This window comes from Geospiza fortis, unplaced genomic scaffold (genome assembly GCF_000277835.1).
Source record: "Geospiza fortis unplaced genomic scaffold, GeoFor_1.0 scaffold7, whole genome shotgun sequence".
NCBI lineage: Eukaryota > Metazoa > Chordata > Aves > Passeriformes > Thraupidae > Geospiza > Geospiza fortis.
Genome location: NW_005054344.1, coordinates 4,732,651 through 4,754,382, shown reverse-complemented (window position 1 = coordinate 4,754,382; position 21,732 = coordinate 4,732,651). Strand labels below are relative to the sequence as shown.

Below are 21,732 nucleotides of genomic sequence, written 5' to 3'. Positions count from 1 at the left end.
ATGGAAATGGAAAAGAGTACTGTACATGTCAATTTCCCACTGAGGCCATAACAAAGTGAACTAGTAAGTTTGAGAGGAATGTTAGGTGAAACAAAAATAATAAAAATTATCCCACTTAAATGTGTGTACTAGGTTAAAAAAAAAACAACCAACCAACCAAACACACCAACCAGCCTCCCTGCTCCCCAAACGCTGCTACCTGCAATATCCTAAAACTTGGAAAATCCCTAGTTATCCTGAAATTGTTTCCCTGAACAAGATACCAAACAAGCTGTTCTTGGTATCACAAGTCCTTAGCAGAGCAGACAAAGTTGTTTTGTGAGTTTTGTGCATTTGCTGGGGACAATAAAAAAAAAAAAAGACTTCTTGGTTGCTGCTTGGTTTCTCCTCTGCTTTACCTGGGGTAATAAGCTGTGTAGTTCATGAAGAGCTGAGCCCCAGCAGGGTAGTAGGCTGTGGAGGGCTGGAGTGTTCGTGGGTTCAGAAGCATGGATGGCTGATACAGAGCAGCTTCTGTTGGCACAACTGCAGCAGGAGCCGGAAAGGAGTAAGCAGGGGGTGAAAGGCCTACAGGGAGCAAATGGAAAATGGATTAGGACTTCTAAAATTCCATAGCTAATAGATACACACACAACTCCACAGTACATCAGGAACCTTCACAATCTTCTCATCCTTGTTTACCACAGAAAATAAATACGAGCTACCAATGCCAGTGTGACTACAAAGTGTTACACCCAGCTTCCAGTCTACAGAAAAGTCAAAAATACACAAAAAATCACCTCCTGCTCTGGGAATAGGGTCCCTTTCTGATACATAGGTCAGTTTTGCTTGTCTAGGCTCAGATTTTAATGAAGTCTGCATTCAAGAACTACAAGACTTCTGCACAGTAAGTGTCTGTGACAAAGACCTGTTTAACATTCAACAAAACAGAGAAGACTTTCATCCTGGTACTGCTTATCCCTTAATTAATCAAGAGCAGAGTGAGAAAAAGCATGGTTTTGCAACTTGAACTGCTACCACTAAATTAAAAAAAAAAAAACACAACCAAAAAGGTACTTTGTGCTGTTTCAACAAGATATTAGGCCCTAAATGAATTCTCACTGATGAGAGTTCACCCTCCTCCTTTGCTTAACTCTTCTCCTCCCCATTGCCATAGAAGTGAACATAAAAGCTTTAGATAAAGTAAGCCTTTAATTTTACTATTCAGAGTTACAGCCAGCATCTCACTGCATTGTAAAATGTGGAATGACAGGGCCAAAAGGCCTTATCTGAGGAATACAGCACAGGCATTTGTAATTGGAAATGGGAACATTGACCTGTGTGTTTCCAAAAGTTTGTGACTCTCTGCCCAAGAACCTGTCCTAGGAACTCTCAGATTCCAACCCATCTGGAACAGCCATCACACACAGGACTACCTACTGCTGACCCCTGCTCAAGATACTTTTGTTGAAAGAAAAAAAAAACTCTCCCAAGGATTAGCTGAAGGTCTACTCGCACTCAAAAGAAACCACCCCAAAAAAGTTGGCTGCTGTATTGGCAGCTCTGACTAGCATGTAGAAGACTTTTCTTAAAAGATCTACAGCCAGACAAAACACTGCTTGCATACAGAGACACAGAGAAAGCTACTACTTGACTACCTTGCCATTTATGATTTTGGAAACAAAGTATTATTTTTCCCATAGGCTCAGATTTATGTGGCACAGATGCTTAGCAAGTTAGCCCTTAAGCTCCTGAAGTACTTGCCCCAAAAGTTTGCGTAGAAGTCAGTGCTCACCCTAGTAGCTCTGACAATCAAAATTTAAAAGGAAATACAGATTCTGCAATTCTCTGAGGCAGAAGCCATGTGTATTTCACTCCCACAAAGCCAATCTCCATTTCATATGAACAGCAAAAAGCAAAGGAAGAGTTCAGTCAACTGCAGTTCAAAAGGCAGAACACACAATTAAGTCTCAAAGGGGAGCATTACCTGTGGTTTCTCAAATTAAGTTTTGGAAATGAAAAGGGAAGGTCTCTTACTTGACCTTGCTTGACCAATGCTCACAATGACAAAAAAATATAAGTACAGGTCAGTCAAAATACAAAACAGTTCTTTAAGGTCTAGGCAGGGCTTAGAAATTACTTTTCAGAATCATCTCTCACCCCAACCAATTAAAGTTTCAGGGAGGGGAGGGAAAATTTGCCACTAGAAAAGCAAAAGTAGTTCTTCAGTCATAATAATTTACAACCAAAGGGAAAAATAATGATTGCAAGCTGGTGATGATTTAAGACAAAAGACCTTATTTTAACACCCCAATCTCATAATGCTACCCAAGAACCAGGACAAGAGTCAGCAAAGCAGCTCCAATACCTACCCACACACAGTGTAGAGCAGAGTGGCAAGACCCAAGCAAAACTTACATGGTAACTTACATGGTGGCGGGGACAAGCCATTTCGATTTAAAGTGCCCCCCATTAATACAAAGTTCATCTCTTCAGCAGAACATTGAAAGACTTCAACATATCTGTCCTTCATAGTCTTTTTATGACACTTCTGTGCAGCCAGGAAAGCTCGATCTGCAGACTTCATCTGAATGAAAGCATCTCCTGATGGACGTCCCTACAAACAAGGCAGACAAAAAAGAAATGTTTCTGTAGGTTCCATGAAGGAGCAGAATAGCAATAATTTGTGCTATTATAAGTCTTTTCAGTCATAAATATATTAATCTCCAAAGTCAAGTACAGCCAGTCAAGCTGAGCACTCATCAGCATGTTTAAGCTTTCCTCTCTAAAGTTTTTCCCACTTGTGATAACTTGATTGTATTTATTCACCTGTTTTGATTAAGCTACATTGTAACTTGTTACATCTATATCTAAAAAAAAAAAAGACACCTATGGGAGAGACTGTAATTCAATAGTACTTTGGTGCTTTGAGACCTGCTCTTACAAATTTACTATGAATGCAGAATTGGAAGATCTAGTCCCCATTTATTACCTGTGATTTTTAATATTCATTATAACAGTGCTCATTGCTAAACAATTTGTTTTAAATTTTATTTTCTGAAGACCAACATAGGCTCAGATGCTTTAGTAGAGTACTAACTAGCCTAACATTTGGTACGAGCTTGCAGAGAGGAAAAAAAACATCTTTATTTGTGTAATTGAGTGGGATACACCACTGGGAGGAGTTACTTTAGCCACATGCAGCTGCTGATTTGAAGTAGCCAAAACTAGACAGAAATCTGAAGCTGGCTCTAACTCAAGTTCTGGGCCAGTCCTTCTGGTTTTGAAGGGCACAACAACATTATCAGTATCCTTTACACAGTCGTTTATGATTAGAGGATTGAAACCTGGGAACTTTGAGAAAGATAAAAATCTAGTAGTCAGGCAAAAGCAGTATTTGGGGAGAAAAAAAAAAGTCTGATAGCTTTGGGCAGGGCAAAGGTAGCAGACAGCCCTTAGGGTTATATGCATACACCAATTTCTTCATCCAGGCTCTTTCATTAGTGCTGTCAAGGGCTGATACTAAAGCACAAGTAATGATTTACAGTAGTATTTGCACTTTTCTTAGTCTCTCCGAGCACTACACATTCGTTACAGTTTTTTAGCCTTGTCTAGGTCAAGTTTCCACAGACACAGGAATGTCTTTAGATAGACAAGTACTGAAATAACTACAGTCTCTTCTCCATCCCCATATTCCTGAAACACAGAAGTCCTACTTGGGTCCAGGAAGTATTTATTAGTTTTGATTGACATTCAGCCTAAGCTAAAACAATTTTGGAACCATAATTTTTATACAGTTTTTTAATCAGCTTGTTCCATTGAACCACTCAGAGCATCTCCATGGAGTTAAAGGATTCCTCCCCCTGATGTCACAAGAATAGAAAGATAAAGATCACAAGAATGCACAATCCTTTGTCTAAAAGGTTTTCATAGAAATTGCTTCCATAAAACAATGGCTAAGATGTGATACTTTATACAGATCAATGAGCTGTTAATCTTGGTGCTTAGCTGTGACTGTTTAAAGAAAGCAAGAACATAGGAAACCTTCTGACTTTTGACATGGGAATTCCTGTCTCTAGAAGGCTGCAGTCACATTTGTTCTCAAATATACTTGTGGCACATTGTTCAGCAAGGCAGGGACAAACCACTCCTTTGAGAGCTAACATTGCCCACACTTGTGTTTTGATGGCACTTCTCACCAGGTACAAGAGGAATCATGCACACTGTTGAGCAAGACTCTTCACCTCAAGCCTCCCACAGCTCAGGATCATGGCTGCTATTCTGGGAGCACCAACCCCTCCAAGACTGGCTTAGCTTTCAGCACATGGGTCTGTCTCAGTGAAAGAAACCACTCTACAGCAAATGCAGCAGTCTGCACAGCAGGGTTCAAGTCATCTATTGCCAGCACACTTTAAGAGGAGAGCAGGAGGCACATTAATACAATTACTGCTAGTCCCAAAGGTGCTTCCCTATGGATATCATCATCAGGACTATATTCACACATACAAGCATTGGCAGAGTGGCTAGAAACACCTTGCCTACCAACCTGGTGATTTAGTACCATGTGAACTCCATGGGTCCGAATATCTGTAGAAAACTCTCCCAGGAACTCCAGAATCTCCTCTATAGTAGCAGCATAGGGAAGACCACGCAAACGTATGCAGTCTCTGATGTTGGTGGGAGGCACAAATTGTTGAGGTAATACTGGAAGAATTGGAGGTGTTGGGAGAGGAATGAGAGGTGTGGAAGAGTACCTGTTCAGCACCTGTGCAAAACAAAACAAGATTACAGAAGCCTCCTTACTTCAACCTAGAAGGAGTAAACACAACCCCAATGCCACCTGTTTTCACTCTGGGCAGTATTTTAAGATACAAACGAGCTAGATACAAATATTAACTGCAAAATATCTGATTTCTAAGCACTGTGTTGTGGTTTAAGCTCAGAATCTAGCAGACTTCTATAGTCATTCTATGATAAATAGTCATGCTATTGTTTTAAAAAATGTTTGGGTTCTTTTTTTCTTTAAAACAGTTTTGTTTTGGGAAATTTACTTGAACAGGTAATGCAAGTCTCAAGAGAGATCTTAGAACATGAAACCTGTACATCTACAGCATTTTTATTGTGCAACTATCCTAAAACATTCTACCATCTACAGAGTCACGATGACACTTCTACCCAAAAATATCTCCTCTGCAAACCTTTAGGAGAGTTTGGGAACTAGAAGCACTTTTCTAACTGTGTCACACATCCCTAACTGTGCCTGCCATAGTCCATTCAAGAAACATTAGGAGCATTACCAAGCCACAGTACCCATGACATTTACACTTTGAGATTTTTTGTTAATAATTTTAACAGCAAAAACCCTGTCTGGTGAAAAGTTGCCTGAATATTCAATCACTACTCCTGAATTCTCTCTGAGGAAGATTAATATTTATTTGCATTTATACAGCTATCAGAAGGTTTTACTAAACAAAAACATATGAGAGTACTTGAAAAAAATGCAATGACAAGTGAGCACTGTGGCTCTGCCTTCTAATCACTAATGTCATCTTTTAAACAAAGCACTGAAATCTCTACATATTAGGGAGAACAGAGCCGCATAATTTCTTGGATGCAATGATGTGACTACAATTTGCATCACAGATACCTTTTAGAGTCATGTCTAGAAGTTATCTACCTCTGCTGAAGCACTGCAAATATTTTTGAAGTCTTAAACAGTCCGCTCAGCTCTCCTTCCTTTCCCTGACAGCTTAGCTGCAATTAATGGTCCACCAAGCCCTGTTAATCCAGACTCATCACTGTGAAACTCCTACCACCCTCTGCCAGGTAGCCTGTGCTTGTAGAAGATGGCAGAGATCAGCCCTTAAAGACAACTTGTAGAATTCTTCAGATACATTACACTGGAGAGGACCACTATATCAAAAGGCTTGGCTTTTTGTGTCACTGACTAAAGATAAACCTTTTAGCTCAAGATTTGTTGCTAAACACTTCTGAATAGATAATCATTGGATTTAGTCAAATTCAGAATATATAGTGTAAAGCAGAAGACCCACATCCACATTTTTCAAAGCTATTGGAAGCCAAAATCCCAAAGGTTTGTATATGATTGAGAACATCCCTATACCATAAGATCTTACATTTCAAGAGAGCAAAGTCACAGAGAAATTCAGAAAATACTCATTCCAGCAAGAGTCAAGAGTGAGAAAAGGTAAAAGAAGCTTTCAAGTCAAGGCCCAGCATTATTTGCTTCCTCTACTGCCAGCATAGAAGTTTGGACTACAAAAAGCCAACATTTGAAAGGTTTGCACCTACCTGCTGAACTTCTGCTGCAGTGCTCCGGAAGAGTTCAATGTACCTTTTCCCCAGCAAATCCTTGTGCTTTTTCAGTGCATTTTGTGCATATTCCTCACAAGCAAACAAGACAAAGGCATCTCCTGTTGGCCTGCTGTCAGGGTAAGTGACAAACAGGACTCCCTCCTTTCCTCCTGTTACAGGGCAGTGCTGGCCAAAGAAAGTCAGCACCTCTTCTGTTGTTACATTGAAAGGAAGACCTCGCATCCTGACAATCACTTGGTTTTCTTTTGACAAGAACTGTGCAACCTCACTGGAAGTACCTTTAACAAGAAAAAGTACAGAAGCACTTCAGTCTAGTGTATAAAAATCATGTTATCCCATCATTTAGAAGAGATTGATCTTTATTCGAAGGAAAAATAGGAAGTACTTGCAACATTCAAAGTTCAAGGAAAGCACAGTCTGTCAATCTCTTGTGTGAGCAGGACCTGCGCTATTGTTCCCTTTGTCTAACTGTGGAATACCTCTGGCATGCTCTGGAGCCATAATATATGGCAACCAAGTGCCCAGATCATTGTCCTGGGAAAGAAAGCTGGAAGAGCAGGTTGAAAACAGCTCAGGGATTTCATCCTATCCCAAGAGAACTGTCAAAGTCTGACAATTCTACTTTCAGTACCTTCCGAAGACCAATGATGCTAATGACACAACCTTATTCAAAGGCAGCTGCTAACCAAATTCATATCTTAATACAGTCCTTTCACTTACAGCTCTCTCATTCTGCAAAGTTTGGTTGTACCAGACACACCATCCTTCACGAATGGCACTGTGCAATGGCTTTCCTTTGAATGGCACAACTACTTCCAAACCTATCAGTTAGCTAGGGAGTTGACAGCTTAACAGCATCTCCCACTCTGAAGCCTCAACCTCAGATCTCCAGTTAGTCATTTACAAACCTCAGCCCAAATCTCAGTCAGGAAGCAAAGAGGAACTTAAAGTAGTATTGCAGATAAAACAGTTTATTGGCTCTTAATTCAAATTTTGTATGCTTACAGACAAAGGGGAAGAAAAAGAGATTAGGAGAGAGTTTGAAGAGCAAATTTTGCAGCCTCTCAATTATCAGCAAATATTTCAAGATTCTTCTTAAATAAGTATCTCCCCTAAACCCTCCCCATTAAGTCTGAGGCAAAGATTTGATTTGAAGAAAATCAGTTCCCTAAATCCCTTGTATTTACACTGTGATATCTGTTTGTTCTTACATGCAAGCCTCCACAGCAACAGCAGTTACCTTGTTTTGAAAAACTACTCTGGTTTCATTTTTTCAGCAATCAATAGCATTTAGATTCCCACTATCATGAAGATGACCTAACAAATTAAGTTCATATACAAGATCACTTTGCCCAATCAAATCCTGATTGACAGGCTGCTTGAAAATGGCAAGAATGTGGAAGAGAGGCAGACAGATAAATCAGGGATCATCTTGGACTGCTGCTAGCAGAATACATAATAATCAATACACCAGCCAACTTTTTGTTCAAAGACAAAAAAATGCAACAACAAAAATGCTCCACATTCAACAGGAGCATTCTGCAGCCAAAAGTTAGAGATGCTGATGGAACAAAGCATCCCTTTTCATTCCCTAAAAATTACCTCCTGCAATTTTAAGGAAGTCTTCACCTGTTGCCTTGTATACCTAAAGGAAAAAAAAAAAGAACATGTGATTGGCATGTAATTTGCAATCATTTCAAGAAGAGGATTTCAAAGCCCACCATGTCACCCACCTCTATGTATCGATTCCCCATGTGATGCTTGTGCCTTTGTAGTGCTAGATCTCTGTGCTCTTCGCTCACGAACCTCACAAGAGCCTCCCCATTCCTCCTACCTTGGGCATTGAGACAGAGTGCAGCACCTCCTCTGCAAGATTTAAATCAAGAGATGAAACTCCATGACCTATGCAGCTGAAGAGCCACAGAGGTACAAGCAAATTCTTCACTACTAACTTGGCAATATTTAGACCTTTGAAGAACCTCGCTATGTCCTGGTCAGATGACTGCCATGGCAATCCTCTTGCTCGGATAACAGCATTGTCATCCACAAGTTCCATCTTGCTGCTGCAGGCACAGAAAGAAGTGGTAATGCAGAGACATCTACCATACACCAAACTGTCTGCTTGTCATTCATACTCCAGGAACAGGCTTCTGTCCCTGCTCCATATCTGCTGGATAGCAATGCCAAGGCAGTGAGGCCCAAGTGCCACCAACAATTGAAAGCCACTGTACAAGTCTCTCCAAGGGACAGTTTGCTTTGTTAAGTTGCCCCTTTCCAAGTTCCCCTTTCATGTTTTACCACATTTACTCTTTGAGCTGTCAATCTCTTCAATCATATTCCCAGTTAATTTCCCTTTCCTGACATCATTTGCACTTCTCCATTATCTGAAGAGGGTTACTGGTATAAAAATCAAGTACCTGCAGTTCCAATCTAGCTAGGTAGATATTGAAGCAGAACAACTAGATATAACAGAGATTAGTGCTTATTATTTCTACTGTGACAGTGTATTAGAACCAGTCACAAGCCAAGACCAAATCTGTTCAGGGCTGTACTCAGCACACAGAGAACTCTGGCCTGAAGAGTCAAGCCTTAACATTGCTGGTTGGGGCCATTACTGTGCTACTAGAGACTAACAGCTAAAGAGTACATTGGCTGTTTAGCATGGGAATAGCTTAGCCACAGAAGGCCAGGTTTAATTGGTCATTATTACAGTCCTTGTTGTTCCCTTATTTCTTGAAAGTATCAAGTTCAACAAAATCTCACAGCTACCCAAGCCTGCCTTTCTGGTTATCACAGGAACAGCTTTTTTGCACGAAAGAGCTTAAGTGATTGGTTAAGTAGATGAAGTGTTTCAGTAGCAGAGGACTCTCACATACAAAAGGGCTGTGGTATACCTGGTGGGTCATGTTTCTTACTCACATTAATTTCTCAGGTGGCCTTTCTGTAGATGTCTGTCTCAAACTGTTCCCCCTTGCCTCTTAGTTCTGTACTTCTCATTATCTCAAATAAAATGTGAACCTTCCACTTCATCCCAGAATTTTGTTAGTGGAAAGGAAAAAGCTTAGAACAAGGCTGAACATAGCTTCTGAGCTAATCTCTCTGGATACTGTCTACCAAAGTTGCATTTTTTCTTACTTTTTTGACTCAAAAGTATAAGCATCATCTACCATTATGACAGATCCTTAATCTGAAAGAGGGAAGTGTTTGTGTAAAATGGGAATATAAATAAGGTCAGTTTAACACTAGTAGCTTGTGATATTGCAGAGAAATCATTGAGAAAACCACTGAGAAAAATCTGTATTTACACATAGAAAAAAGGCAGTTACACTAAAAAAAAAGCCCATAACCAACTACCCAAGCAACAAAGCAGGCAACAAAAGTAGATAAAGCTTTATGTTTAAAACATATTTGGAAATAAGAATCACCATAGATTAAACAACTGAGTGGTAACACAGCATTCCTGGCACAATATCTTTATGAAAGTGTTTCTTCCCTATTAAAAAAATTCTGTATATGCAGTACCTGTGTAGTAAATTGCAGGAAGAGTGCAATAGTTAGTAACTAATAGGGTTATTTCTGAAACACTGCTTATTCTTTGTTAATAGCACAACACACTTAGTACCCATTACAAGCACTTATTAGCAGAACACAGAACTCTCAGCAGCTAACAGGCAACACTGAAGCCTAACAAGAAAACAGGTTTGCATCTGATCATAGATTGCCTGTTCCCTTTCCCACTTGAAGGATCTAATCAATTCCCATAGCAGTGGGAAGGTAAATAAATATAATGGTAACAGCTATCAGCAAATTAGGAAGAGAGAAGTACAGCTGATCTAAACAGTAACCTTAAAAAAGTGGTGGGGGTTGAAACGTGCAACAAGAAGAGGGAGGAAGTACTTACCAAGGCCCACTTTCAAATTTGTAGTTCACCCTTTCTGGATCTGAAAATCTGTGATCTATGAAATAGAGCACAAGTTATTTCCTATTTTGTCAATGTACAGGACAGGCAGCAAAACCAAAGGAACAAAGAAAACTCATTCATCATCATCACTTACTGTATGGTTCAGATATTAATGTTAAAATAATATTCCCCATATCTTCAACTTGAGAGGCTCCATAGGGAAATGCTGGACTGCTCTTGTCAAGATTTAAATCTTTTTGCTGGAGTTAAGTCAATCATCACCAAACAGATTTCTAATTGGTTTCCTGCTAGAGCAACACACTTTCATGTTGTCCTTGTACGTTGCTTCTTAGGGGAAGATTTAATCCATCTTCCTTCTGGGATACATTGGCTGTTCTGCCTTGGCCACTAGTTACTGCAACCTGTGGGAGTGCAAGGTCACTACGGAAAGCATCTGGGGACAGGAGGCCCCATAATAAGGACATGTATTTAAAATGTATGTTTGACAGATACACTGATGCATGTGGAAGAGACTGGAGCCCTGTGCTCTTTAATTAACATCCTCTTTAATCTTCAGGGGAAGATTTGGGGCAGGAGAAGCAGCAAACAATCAACTAAAAGCTCCAGAAATGGAGGGATATAACACATGCTTTTTGACCAGGTAAATCCAAAAGCAGAGCAAGTATCTTACCACTTCAACAAAATTCATAAGTGACACCTTGTCCAAACCTTGCCTATTAGAAGTTATAACCCAAGTTTTGTGCTGTTGCACAGAAGCATTTTGAGAATCAGGTTAGAGTCACCAGTCATGTGTTTTGCCAAGAGGTAAAACAGAGCCCCACAACCCATAGCTTCAGTCCAAAGGATTTTGGAAATGACTCCAAGAGAGAGCAGGAAGCATCCTGTCCCAGGAAGGCCTTAAAAAGACTTTTTTTTCAGACAACTGTAAACAGTTTACTATGGTATCTCCTGTTTTCCATTATATTTGCCCCTCTCCAACACCAAGCCACAGGACTGCAAGATTATTTGCAATTCTACTCCATTATTCATTAAGCAATTTTTAAAAAGGTCTTTTTCACTCTTTTTCTTTGAGGACTGAAGGGTAAAAAATGTAATCAAGAACAGAACAAAAATAAGGAAATCTGGGAATAAGTGTTGCACTTTTTACTCCCTTTATCAGTTTGCATCAAGACTTCAGAACAAAAATGAGTTTCTTAAACAAGATCCATCCTGACATGGAGGTACAATAACACAACACACTGAAAGCAGCCAAGGGGGCCAATTACTTGCCCACATGCCTGCCAGACTACATTAAACACATTTCAAATGCTCCAGAGCCCTCATTATGATGTTCAAAGGTTGCTTCATAGTCCAAGATAGCATTCCTCTTTTAAGAGGAAACCTGCTTTCTCCACCTAGAGCTGAGCAACATTTGAGTTGTCAGATGCCTACACGAAGTGCAGGGAACAGAACAGTTTCTGTTAGAAACAAACACCTCATACCAGCTTTGTTGTATCATCTCATCGACAGGTGAGTCAGCATAAATTTCTTTGTGGGCTAAGGTCTTGCCTATTATTCGTAGGATGACAGCAAGACATCCTACAGAAACAGATTTTTAAAAAACTGCTTAACAGTTTTTTAAAGTCTTGTTGCAAGTGAAAAATAACTTGAACTGATTTAACGCATTCCTCTTACAGAGCAAGGAAAGGAAAGCTGCTGTGCCAACAAAATACACTTCAGGCTAATTTGATTTTGAAGCTTTGTTGGTTTTAAGTGTGCATTGCAGTATGGAATGTGAGAGGATGATGCTTAGTCTTAGAAGAACATTTGAATCTTAAGTGAATTATCTTAGTTTAAAAACCAGAATACTTAAACCAGTGATTCCTCCCCTCCAACTGCTGGACTATAAATAGTTTTCTAATCATTGCCTTTACCCTCCCCCTCCTAGTACCTTCTTTGGGGTAAAGTACTGAGAACATCAAATAGTTTTCTTAAAAACCAAGCCAAAAAGCCTGAGCAACTCCAAAGCATGGTTTAAGAGATTACAACTATTTATGACAACAAAAAATTTCTTAATCACAGTCTCTCTTCCTAAGGTTTAAACAAGCTCAAGCTCACTACCTCCTCTGCCCACAGAAAGGGGGGGGTTGGAAAGAAAAATAACCCACAAACAGACTCTGACAGGGAGGGTGCCTAAGCAGCAGCACACGGATGTTTCTGGGCACCTTGTGTATCAGAGCAGAGTAGTGCTCCTCCTCCCTTTACTGACACTGTTCCCCCTGTAGCACCTAACAGCTCCACACTGGGCTTGTGCAGAGCCTCTGCTGTTCATACAGGGAACCAGAAACTGTTGATGGTGCAGGTGCTGGAACCCTGGTCTTGCCTGACCAAGTTTTATGAAGATTTTGGAAAAGTGTTTCCTCTGTCAAAAGTCAAGAGAAATGGGGCAGGAGTTTCAATAGTTATTCCAGCAGGGGACATGCATACACATGTGCTTGGCTGTTAGACTGTGCTGTCAGAACTGAAAAGGCATTTCAATATTTCCTTTGTGCTGAGCCAAAGATCTCTACAAATGATCAGCATTCAGACAGGGGAATGCAGCAATCTGAAAGGGGCAGGAATTTGAAGAGAAGCCATCACACAAGGAAAAAAACAAGGACCCCACCCCATAATACTCTTCAGTGAAACTGGTTTCTGAAAACACTGGTCCACAGGAGAAGCAGTTCCTGAAAATGCTCTAGTGCCAACAGAAGCTGACACCAGTTGTCAGACACAGGGAGTCAGTTGTGCCAAACTCTAGAGAAATATAAACACAGTGGAGAGGAGGAAATAAGTCATCAACATTATTGCAGGCATAACCTCACACCTTCACCTCTGATAAGTTAGAAGCACAGCTTTTAAGCAAGACTGGAGAGGAAAATTGATAATTTTCTGCATGTTTAAAGAACATGTTAAGTAAAAATCTGTATTCTAATGAACAAGATTGTTCATTAGAGGTAGACATCTATGGACAGAGGCACTAGAAATTACGGTACTTGGGGAAAAAATATAAATGAAATAGTCTATAAACCCTATTCCTTGTTCTGTGAAGGGATAGGAGACCACATATATGTTTCTGTACATTCATATTTAAGGGATGCTTCTCCTGGGCAATTGGAGAAAGACAATTACAGGGGATAATACAAGTTCACATTTAAAGAAGTGTTAGAAACCAGACATGGCCATCCAGAGCTAATATATGCAGTAGCATCTACATGTATATTCTTAATGAAACAACAAGCAAAAGACAGCCCCAAATAAGGCAGGATGGGAAACAACTACTTAATCTTGGTGCGCAGCTCTGGTACCACCTCCTGCAACGCTCAGCAAGTTAAAGGGAGCAGGAAGGAAAGGTATATTCTATATTAGGGTGGCCTCTCTAACATGGGAGAAATTTCTAAATTATTTCCTCAGATATAGCACCACAGCTTCATTCACCGCCAGTGTCCTCCAAGACTTATTCCTTCTCACTGTCTCTTAACTCCCTTCTCATTGAATAACTAACTTAACCTGAGATGACATGAAACAGCATTGCAATTGTGCTCTGCACTGATCCTTTCCCCTTTGTTCTGTTTCTTATTTAAGTCCCTTTAGACAGAAGATTACATCTTTCTACATAATGCTTTGCATAAAGGTAATGTAATATAATATTACCCAGTTCCTGAGTACTATCACAGGAAACACTAATTGTAATATCCAAGATTCTCACCTAATACCCAATTATGGGCATTTTATTGCCAGAGTTAAGCACTATTGGTTATAATTGTGCTCCACATTGTTGTTTCCAAGACACCCAGGTAAAAACACAAAAACAAACCACAAAAACAATAAAACCCCAACAAATCAAGTTTCAGTACTACAATATCCAGCCCATTAAACAAGCTGTTCTGGAGTGCCCCTGAGTTTCTACTGACAACACTGGCAGATACTCCTAGCAAGAAGTTATCCTCACACATCCAGTTCAGAAGTGAATGGAGCAAACCAAGTACTGGAGGAAGCAAGAGCTATTTGCCATTTAATAGTTTCTGCACACCCAATCTCGAGGCAAAGGATGAGTCTTCTGCAAACCTAATAGGAATAGTCATGCAAGCTTTATTCACTCCACCCTGAAGGCACTCACAGGCTGAAAACTGGCTCAGCAAGCTTTGCAAATCAAGAAGTGTAGCAAGCATGGGAGGTACAGAGGGTGCAAGAACAACCCTCCACCTTTGTATGCTTACACATAAAAAAAAATGTCGACAGACCCAAGTCCTTTTCTCTGCTGGAACAAGATCACTTCCCTCAAGTTTTGTTACTCAAAATTTCTCATAATTGTCCTGCTGTCATTACACTTACACAATTCTGACAAAGTCTGCCAGAAAACTGTCTCGTACACAAGAACTGTTTTGATACTATGAGTTAGGCAGCAGTAGTACTCGGAGATAATTACAACTAGTCTCAGTTCTGCCTTGGTCTCTTGAATTTCATAGCATTTTAAACATTGCTTTACTTTTATCTAAAAGAAATGAGTGGCTGTTTGTTGTGAAATGTATAACTTCTTGCAGGGATTGGGAGTAAAGATTTGTAACACTTTCACCTGAGTTCTTAAGTTTGGCATGGTTTCATTGCTGTACACAAATTTTAAGTAGCCTCCTGAGACAGTAAGTCCACAAAGTACTTTCTAAAGGAAAAAAAACCCAGCCAGTTTTCAGTCTATTATCTCTCTGCTCTTTTACAAGACTGTGCTTGCCTTGTCTGCAAGAAATACATAGCCAAGCACCTATAATCCAGTGTACTGTATACTGAATATGTACCTGGAATTGACTGTGCAGTAGGAAGTTATGTCCCCTGACAGCTGGGAACAGCTGTGTACATTTCTCATTTGCCTGTAATTTGTTATTTGATCAAAAGTGACTCATCAAAACAAAAGCTTTTGAAGAATTTGATAACTTCAATGACTGTAGATTAATACCCAACTTTCTGCTAACTATTTCATATAGTAAAAGTTTCCTCTTACTGATCACAACCAGGCTACACACATATTAATGGAGAAGTAAGTACATGAAGGGATGTGCCCAAAAATCCTTCTACTCGTGCTTCTACCAGTCTGTAAATGCAAGTCCTAAATATCTAGTCAGTACCTTAGTTCCATACTAAAACCTTCCATCCTCACCAAATGCTAATGTATCTGGCACACTATAGTTTCTGTGGCAGAAATCATGGAAGGGTCATACACCCTCTTTACCTGTGAGGCCAAGAAGCTGCACTTTCTACAAGAATAAAAAGCTTGATCAGATTCCATGTGCTAATCTGCAGCTTCATTTCGACCTACTGTACTTATTTCTGATTTGGTTTTGTGTCCACACCCCAGCATATCTATACATGAAGGAAGAAGAACTAAACAACTCTGCACACAATTTATGGAACTAGTCTTTAGACTTCACACCTGCTTAAACAATCTTTTTATCCTAAACATCACATACATGTCCCCTGGTCTACAAGGGCAATTAACCTGTGCAGTTTCTGACACTGAGGAGATTAGGTTGATAAATTTCAGCAAGGTGAGAAGAAAGAAAATTATCATATTTATCAATAAAAGAACAAAAATTGTTTTACCCATTTTGGTCTCCACATCCTCTGCTCCCACACTCTCACACAATTAATAGGGGAGAGACAATTGATTTTAGCCATGCTGCATAAACATAACAAGTTTACAAATAAGAGCCTCAGCAGTCACAAAACAAAATAAGCCACAAAAATAAGTGCAAGACCAGAATGAAGTTAGGTTAATATACCTTAAGAAGCATATCTTATCCAGAACTGGGACTCAAACTGAGTGCATTTGGATAGGCTGACTAAGCTTCTAGGAACTTGGAGAAAATATTAATGGCAATTGCCAAAACTATTCTCAGGCAGCACTAACTCTAACTCCTGACAGTTACCTGACTGTCAAGAGACTTCCTGACAGTCAGGTAACACAGAGTGGTCTGTATCCCTCTCCCAGCAGGCAGGGAATACACAGTCCATCACCATGCCCTAGCTGACCCACTGACACTCCAGGTAGCTAAAGTATGCAACTCCTTCCACAGTGGAAAGGCATATCCCAGACATTCACATAAGGAGAAAATGAGGGCAACTCTCTGAAACAGCTGAAGTAGCTCATTGTCTTTAATTTCTCCAGATCATGTCAAAGCATTCCCTAAACAATGTATTAAGTTTTTTACCGTAACTTTAAGAAGTCTCCATCATCCAGTTTCAATGCACCACAGCATTTATTTCACTTTTCTACATAAAGATTCAGATTCATTCACACTCTAAGTGTACTGCTTTCCTTCAGAATATGGGGAGAAATAATTTTTGCCCCTTCATTAGCCAAGATTAATCTTAATTTGAAGATAACAAAGCAGAGCAGAATGGTTAAATACAAAAATCCACCCCATATGTGTATTTTATGCCCCCAAAGGGTACAAAGCCCAGGCAATACTAGTTCTGCAGTGAAAGCCCAAAAATTTCTGAAGCCACAGACATCACCTCTTAATGGCAACCACTCCAGGGATACAATAAGCAAGTCAGGAGAAAAGTTATTAAAAACAATAGCAGCAGCACCAACCACCAATACCGAAGACCAACATCTCAGATTCCTTTATTCCTCCCTGATACCTGACTTTTGTGACCGCTACTCCAATAGCTCAGTAGCTTTGTGTCCAGGAATATTTTTGGGATAAGGACTGAAGCTTGCAGCAAGAGGGGAGACTGCCAGGGAAGAAAGGACAGACAAATCACAGCTTCAGCTCTCAAGTTCAGACTAGAGAAGAGACAGGATGGGGTTACAGACCCCTTCAGACTATTCAGAAAGTAGTTTTAGACATCCCTATCACTGAAAATGGAAACATACTACTGACTGCATCTTGGTGCCAGCCAAGCCTCACCCTGTGAGGTGTAGCATGTGCACCTTCTCTGAGACTGAATACCCCATGTTGCAACAGCATTCCTGTGTTAGAGATTCACTACTAGGTCACACCAAGAATAACCTCCTCTCCTGAAAATTAAGGTGGTCTCCCAACATTTGCTCTTGCCTAAAATAAAATAAAAATCTAACTGATGCTATAAAACTTAACCCCCAAACTTTAATATTACAATTCACAACAGCAATTTGAAAAAGAAAAGTGCTGCTTACACTAAACTGTGAAGTTTAAAGAGAGACGAATATCAAGATGATAAAAAAAACAAACAGAAGTCAAGAAGAAATACAGGATTTTCTCCATGGAAGCATTCATACTCATATGCTTTTATCTTTATCTTTGTGAGAAAACTAAGTACAGCTCCGAGTCAGTCATCAAAGTTATACCACCCCTAAACATGTGTTGCAAGCATTACTCATACACCTCTGTCCTAAAATTCAGCCAAGACTGTAACAGCAGCAGAGACACCATCACTGTTAAAAGGATACATTCTGTCATGGCTGCAGCATCGAGTTTGCTAACTTCAGGTGAGCCAGGGCAACACTTCTTGAACTCTTTCCGCAAGTCAAAAAAGGAGTAGAAGCATTCAGGCAGTAAAATATTCTGCAAAAGGAATAAAGTAACCACTGTCAATTAGGCTGAGTTTAACCTACTTTGTGTATAGATACCAAACTTTCTAACAATAGCTTTAGACTAGATAGGAAACACAAACAATCTTTGCTACAGATTGCTCTTCATAGCTCTTCTTAGCCAGGTAAGTATTTAATAAACTTTTTTTTCTTAAACAGATCTTTATATTGTTTAATAAGAGAAATATGCTTTTGCACTGCCAGAAAAATATTTGCCATTATTACTAGAGCTTCAAATCCAATATATAATGTAGCAGAGCCTCCTATTGCAAGATTCTTGATTGCAATTTTAACTGTATAAAGCCAGAGGGTGGTCAGTTCAGTTTGTAGAATTAAGGAAATTTCACAAGACTAGCAGATATTTTAGTTTATAGAAAAGGCTCTTTTCAGAGAATAGACACACTTCAAATATTTATTTCCAACAAATAAAATCTGACTGTACAGAAGAGGTTGACATGGTGCAGAGGTTGTCAGCCTATGCACGGTAACTGCTTTAACTGCAGCATACAAGGCCAGAAGTAAGTTATGCAGCCCACTAGAAGTCAATGAAACCCTTCTTGTCCACCACAACATCTACCACATGCTTCTAATTTTTTTGGGAGTGGAAAGGAAAAGACATGGAGAAGTCTTGGAGGCAACTGTTAAAACCAATGCAAACCCTTACTCCTTCAGCTAGCTCTTCACCCCAGACAGAATACTACATATTCCTTTGGGCTGTTTGTTGCCTGCAAGGCCTTTCTAGACTACAGATAAAGGCTTTCTGGGATTTAACAACTAGTTAGCATGTTGGCATTATAACAGACAGCAGCCTATGTGAAAGCACATTTTGGGAGCTCAAAGAACACAGTTTAGGCTCTAAAACAAATTCTGTTTGAGAACATTAGAGTTATCTTAGCATATAGACAAGTGTATTAGGCAAACGATGCTCTTTAAAGACTTAGGAAAATGTAGATGGGCTTGCCAACATTTCCTGCTCTAGTTTTAGCATGATTTCCTTCCTTGATGTGAAATGAAGTTCTGTACTTCTTTTGGAATGGCTGATGCCAATTCATTCTCTGAATACCAGGAGTTGCTAGCTGGCTTCAGAATGGATATCTTAGAAATAAATATTTTCTCAAGAGCCTAGAGATTTCTGCCTATCTGGATCTTAGTGATCCCACACTCCAATCCCTGCATTAGGATATTCATCAAAAAACTATTACAAGTCTCATAAGCATCTGGTTTACTTCATCTACAGGCAGCACAAAGCAAATTACAAATGAACCATTCTTAACAATAGAGCAACAGAAGATTTCGATAAAGACTTGATGCCTGTCTGTGACCCTGTTATGATACAGAAAAAGGATCCCTGACATCAAAGCAACTAAAATAATTGTAGGATGTGTCCCTTCTTTTACTCACATAATTTAAATGGATAACAAGTTTTACTTTATTAGCCAAGAAGAAAGTCTTTTAAAAACCTGTTTCCACATTTTCTCATGTTTTATGTCATAGAATACAAGTTACATATATAAGAACTGTCCCTTCACTGTGAATAATGCTCACTGTTCCTCTTCTAAGCCTTCAAAGCTATCAATACTTAAAGCACAAACAAGTACTACAACCAAGCTCATTCGGTATCACTTCTGTAACAGCACAGACCTGCAGCAGTGTCCCTTCAAAGATGGGACAGCAAATTGATGGCCACAGAAGTCAGGTACAATGGGAGGAGCAGAACAGCTCAGTTACAGAGCAATGCATGTTCATACCAAACCACAAAATGAGGTGTTATTAATATTGAGGCAGTTATTTCAGAACCAGAGAGACTCACACATTGCTGCAACCCTATCACTAACAAAAAGCAGGCAGGGCTCCATAACACTGTTAGTGATTTGGCAACTGTGAAGTTATGGAAAACTCCAGACTACAGGACAATCATCACTCATAGCCTGCCTCACTCCACTGCTCAGCTCCTTACAAATACGAACATTGCCCTTGGAGTGTCAATTCAATACCAAAGATTGAAAGTTGCTATAACTAGGCATGAATGCAAAATTTCAAAAAACAGTTTATGGTTAAGATGGTTAATTGTTTAGCAATAATCCCACATCCCACCTGTTAACCCTGTAGAAGCTACAAGTATATAGTGTATATATAGATACAATATGTTGCTCCTTTCTCAAGAGCCTCTTCCTTCTGATTTAACTTAAAAAGGCATCTCAAGACCACATAAGGACAGGGCACTGTATATGCCTTCCATACTAGAGAGAAGTTGATTTTTTTTGCAAGAAATCATAAAAAGCACATTAAGAGTAAGACTTAAGCTACAACGACATACCTTTTTGGAAGCTTCAGGGTGTAGAACCTGCCTAATGTGCAACTGTCCATCAGTACAGAAACAGAAAGAAGTACCTACACCAACGTTCAGTTCATTGCTCACGGACTGATTAAACTGTTGGCACGAACAAGAAAAGACATACATGTTACAGAGATCAGAGTGGAACCACTAGGCAGCATCATCAGTTGGTAACATGTTATTCCTGGGCAGCAGGAACACAGAGCTGGAATTCTTTTTCATATAAGCCTACTCCTTCACTTCTGTAGATTTGTTTCTTACTAGCTAAGCACATACTAACTTCCATGACAAATCTCTTCACAAGGAAACCACCCCTTTCCCCCCTTCTAATGAGATATGGCTACACAGACAGCCCACACCACACAAGAAAATCCTTTCCAAGATTTGCAAGAGCATTGCAATAAGACAAAGCTGATTGCAAAGACCTAAGGCAGTACTGGGGCAGAAGAGCTTTTTAGACAGGGCACTCAAACATGTCAGAAAGAAGACAGGCTTTCAGCCCTACCCTCAATGGGAATCACACACACTTCCTTGTTAATCTAGAGGCTTCAGCACCATCATCTTCCCAGGTCTGACGAGCACAAGCCTTAACAGGGGACATCTAAAGCTGGCCTTCTTCCAGCACTGATTAGGGCTCACCCTCAGCTGAAACTTGCTCAGGGTCCAGCATGGCAGGAGACCGTGGTTGGGAAATAGCTAACCCTAACATTCCTCTCTTGGGGTTCAGTTCTTCCCAAGGCAAATAAAGAGAAGGCAAAGGAGAAAGCCTGTAAGTGTCAGGCTTTGTGGGCCTTTCTGGCCCCCACGTGTTTGTGTTGCTCCCGTACCAGGCTCCACTGCTCTGATGGTGGGGATAAGCAGATGATGATACCACCTCTACCCCACGGGGGAGCTCCCAAAGGAGACCAGCACTTAGCGGCCAGGTATGGGGTGTCACCTGTCTCAGTGCCTGCTCCAGCGGTGGAGCCAGTGCCAGGCTCTCCACATCCACTTGGGTGATCTCCTGGCACTCAGCCGTCAGTTCTGTGTGGTCAGGCCGGACCAGCACGTCATGCAGGTGCCCCAGCTCCAGAGAAAGCAGAGGAGGGGGTGAGTCAGCTCTCCGGGCTGAAAGTCCCCACCTGCAGCACCAGCCCCTACCCTCCACCAGAGCTTGCTCCAGCCTGGGACACCCACTACCAGCCCAGCGCCGAGACCGCCCTGCCCGCATCCAGCATGGCAGGCGCCAAGGGGAGCAGCAGGTCGGGGTTCTCCCCTGTCGGGTGAAAATACCTCCTTACTCCTCAGGTCGACCACTTTCCACAGGAGCTGGAGCAGCTCTCGCTCGTCTGAGCCCAACCTTGCCCCGTTGGTGCCCGCCGTGGTCACGAAGAGAATCACCAGGTAGTCGGGAGACGCCGTCATCGTGCCACCGGGCCAGCAGAGAGGATAAAAAGAAGGAAAGGGAGAAGAGGGGAAAGAGAAGAAGCCGGAAACTTTCCTTGCCCCAGGCGCTTCCAAGCGAGACCCAAGCGGCAGAACCCCCAGCTGCAGCCTCACTCCCCAAGGACCGGGCGTGGGGGGGGGGGGGGG

At 40.7% G+C, this 21,732-nt stretch overlaps 1 protein-coding gene across 3 annotated transcripts in view; it reads right to left on the bottom strand.

Moving 5' to 3' along the window:
- The window catches only part of ESRP1 (epithelial splicing regulatory protein 1), a 32,955-nt gene extending 11,239 nt beyond the window's left edge, over nt 1-21,716 (bottom strand). Inside the window, exons 1-13 of one of the 3 annotated variants that reach the window (XM_014307792.2) lie at nt 21,433-21,716; nt 21,098-21,226; nt 20,143-20,256; nt 17,685-17,799; nt 10,371-10,469; nt 10,217-10,271; nt 8,268-8,378; nt 8,049-8,181; nt 7,918-7,960; nt 6,292-6,593; nt 4,526-4,744; nt 2,398-2,596; nt 399-567 (exon numbers count right to left, since the gene is read on the bottom strand). In XM_014307792.2, coding sequence (XP_014163267.1) covers nt 399-567; nt 2,398-2,596; nt 4,526-4,744; nt 6,292-6,593; nt 7,918-7,960; nt 8,049-8,181; nt 8,268-8,378; nt 10,217-10,271; nt 10,371-10,469; nt 17,685-17,799; nt 20,143-20,256; nt 21,098-21,226; nt 21,433-21,564 — 1,820 coding nt within the window. In that variant the 5' untranslated portion in view covers nt 21,565-21,716. Of the gene's footprint in view, nt 1-195; nt 568-2,397; nt 2,597-4,525; nt 4,745-6,291; nt 6,594-7,917; nt 7,961-8,048; nt 8,182-8,267; nt 8,379-10,216; nt 10,272-10,370; nt 10,470-17,684; nt 17,800-20,142; nt 20,257-21,097; nt 21,227-21,432 lie in introns of those variants that run through there. The other 2 variants (XM_005422899.2, XM_031058517.1) reach the window with 2 other exon arrangements.
- Between the last annotated feature and the right edge of the window lie 16 nt (nt 21,717-21,732).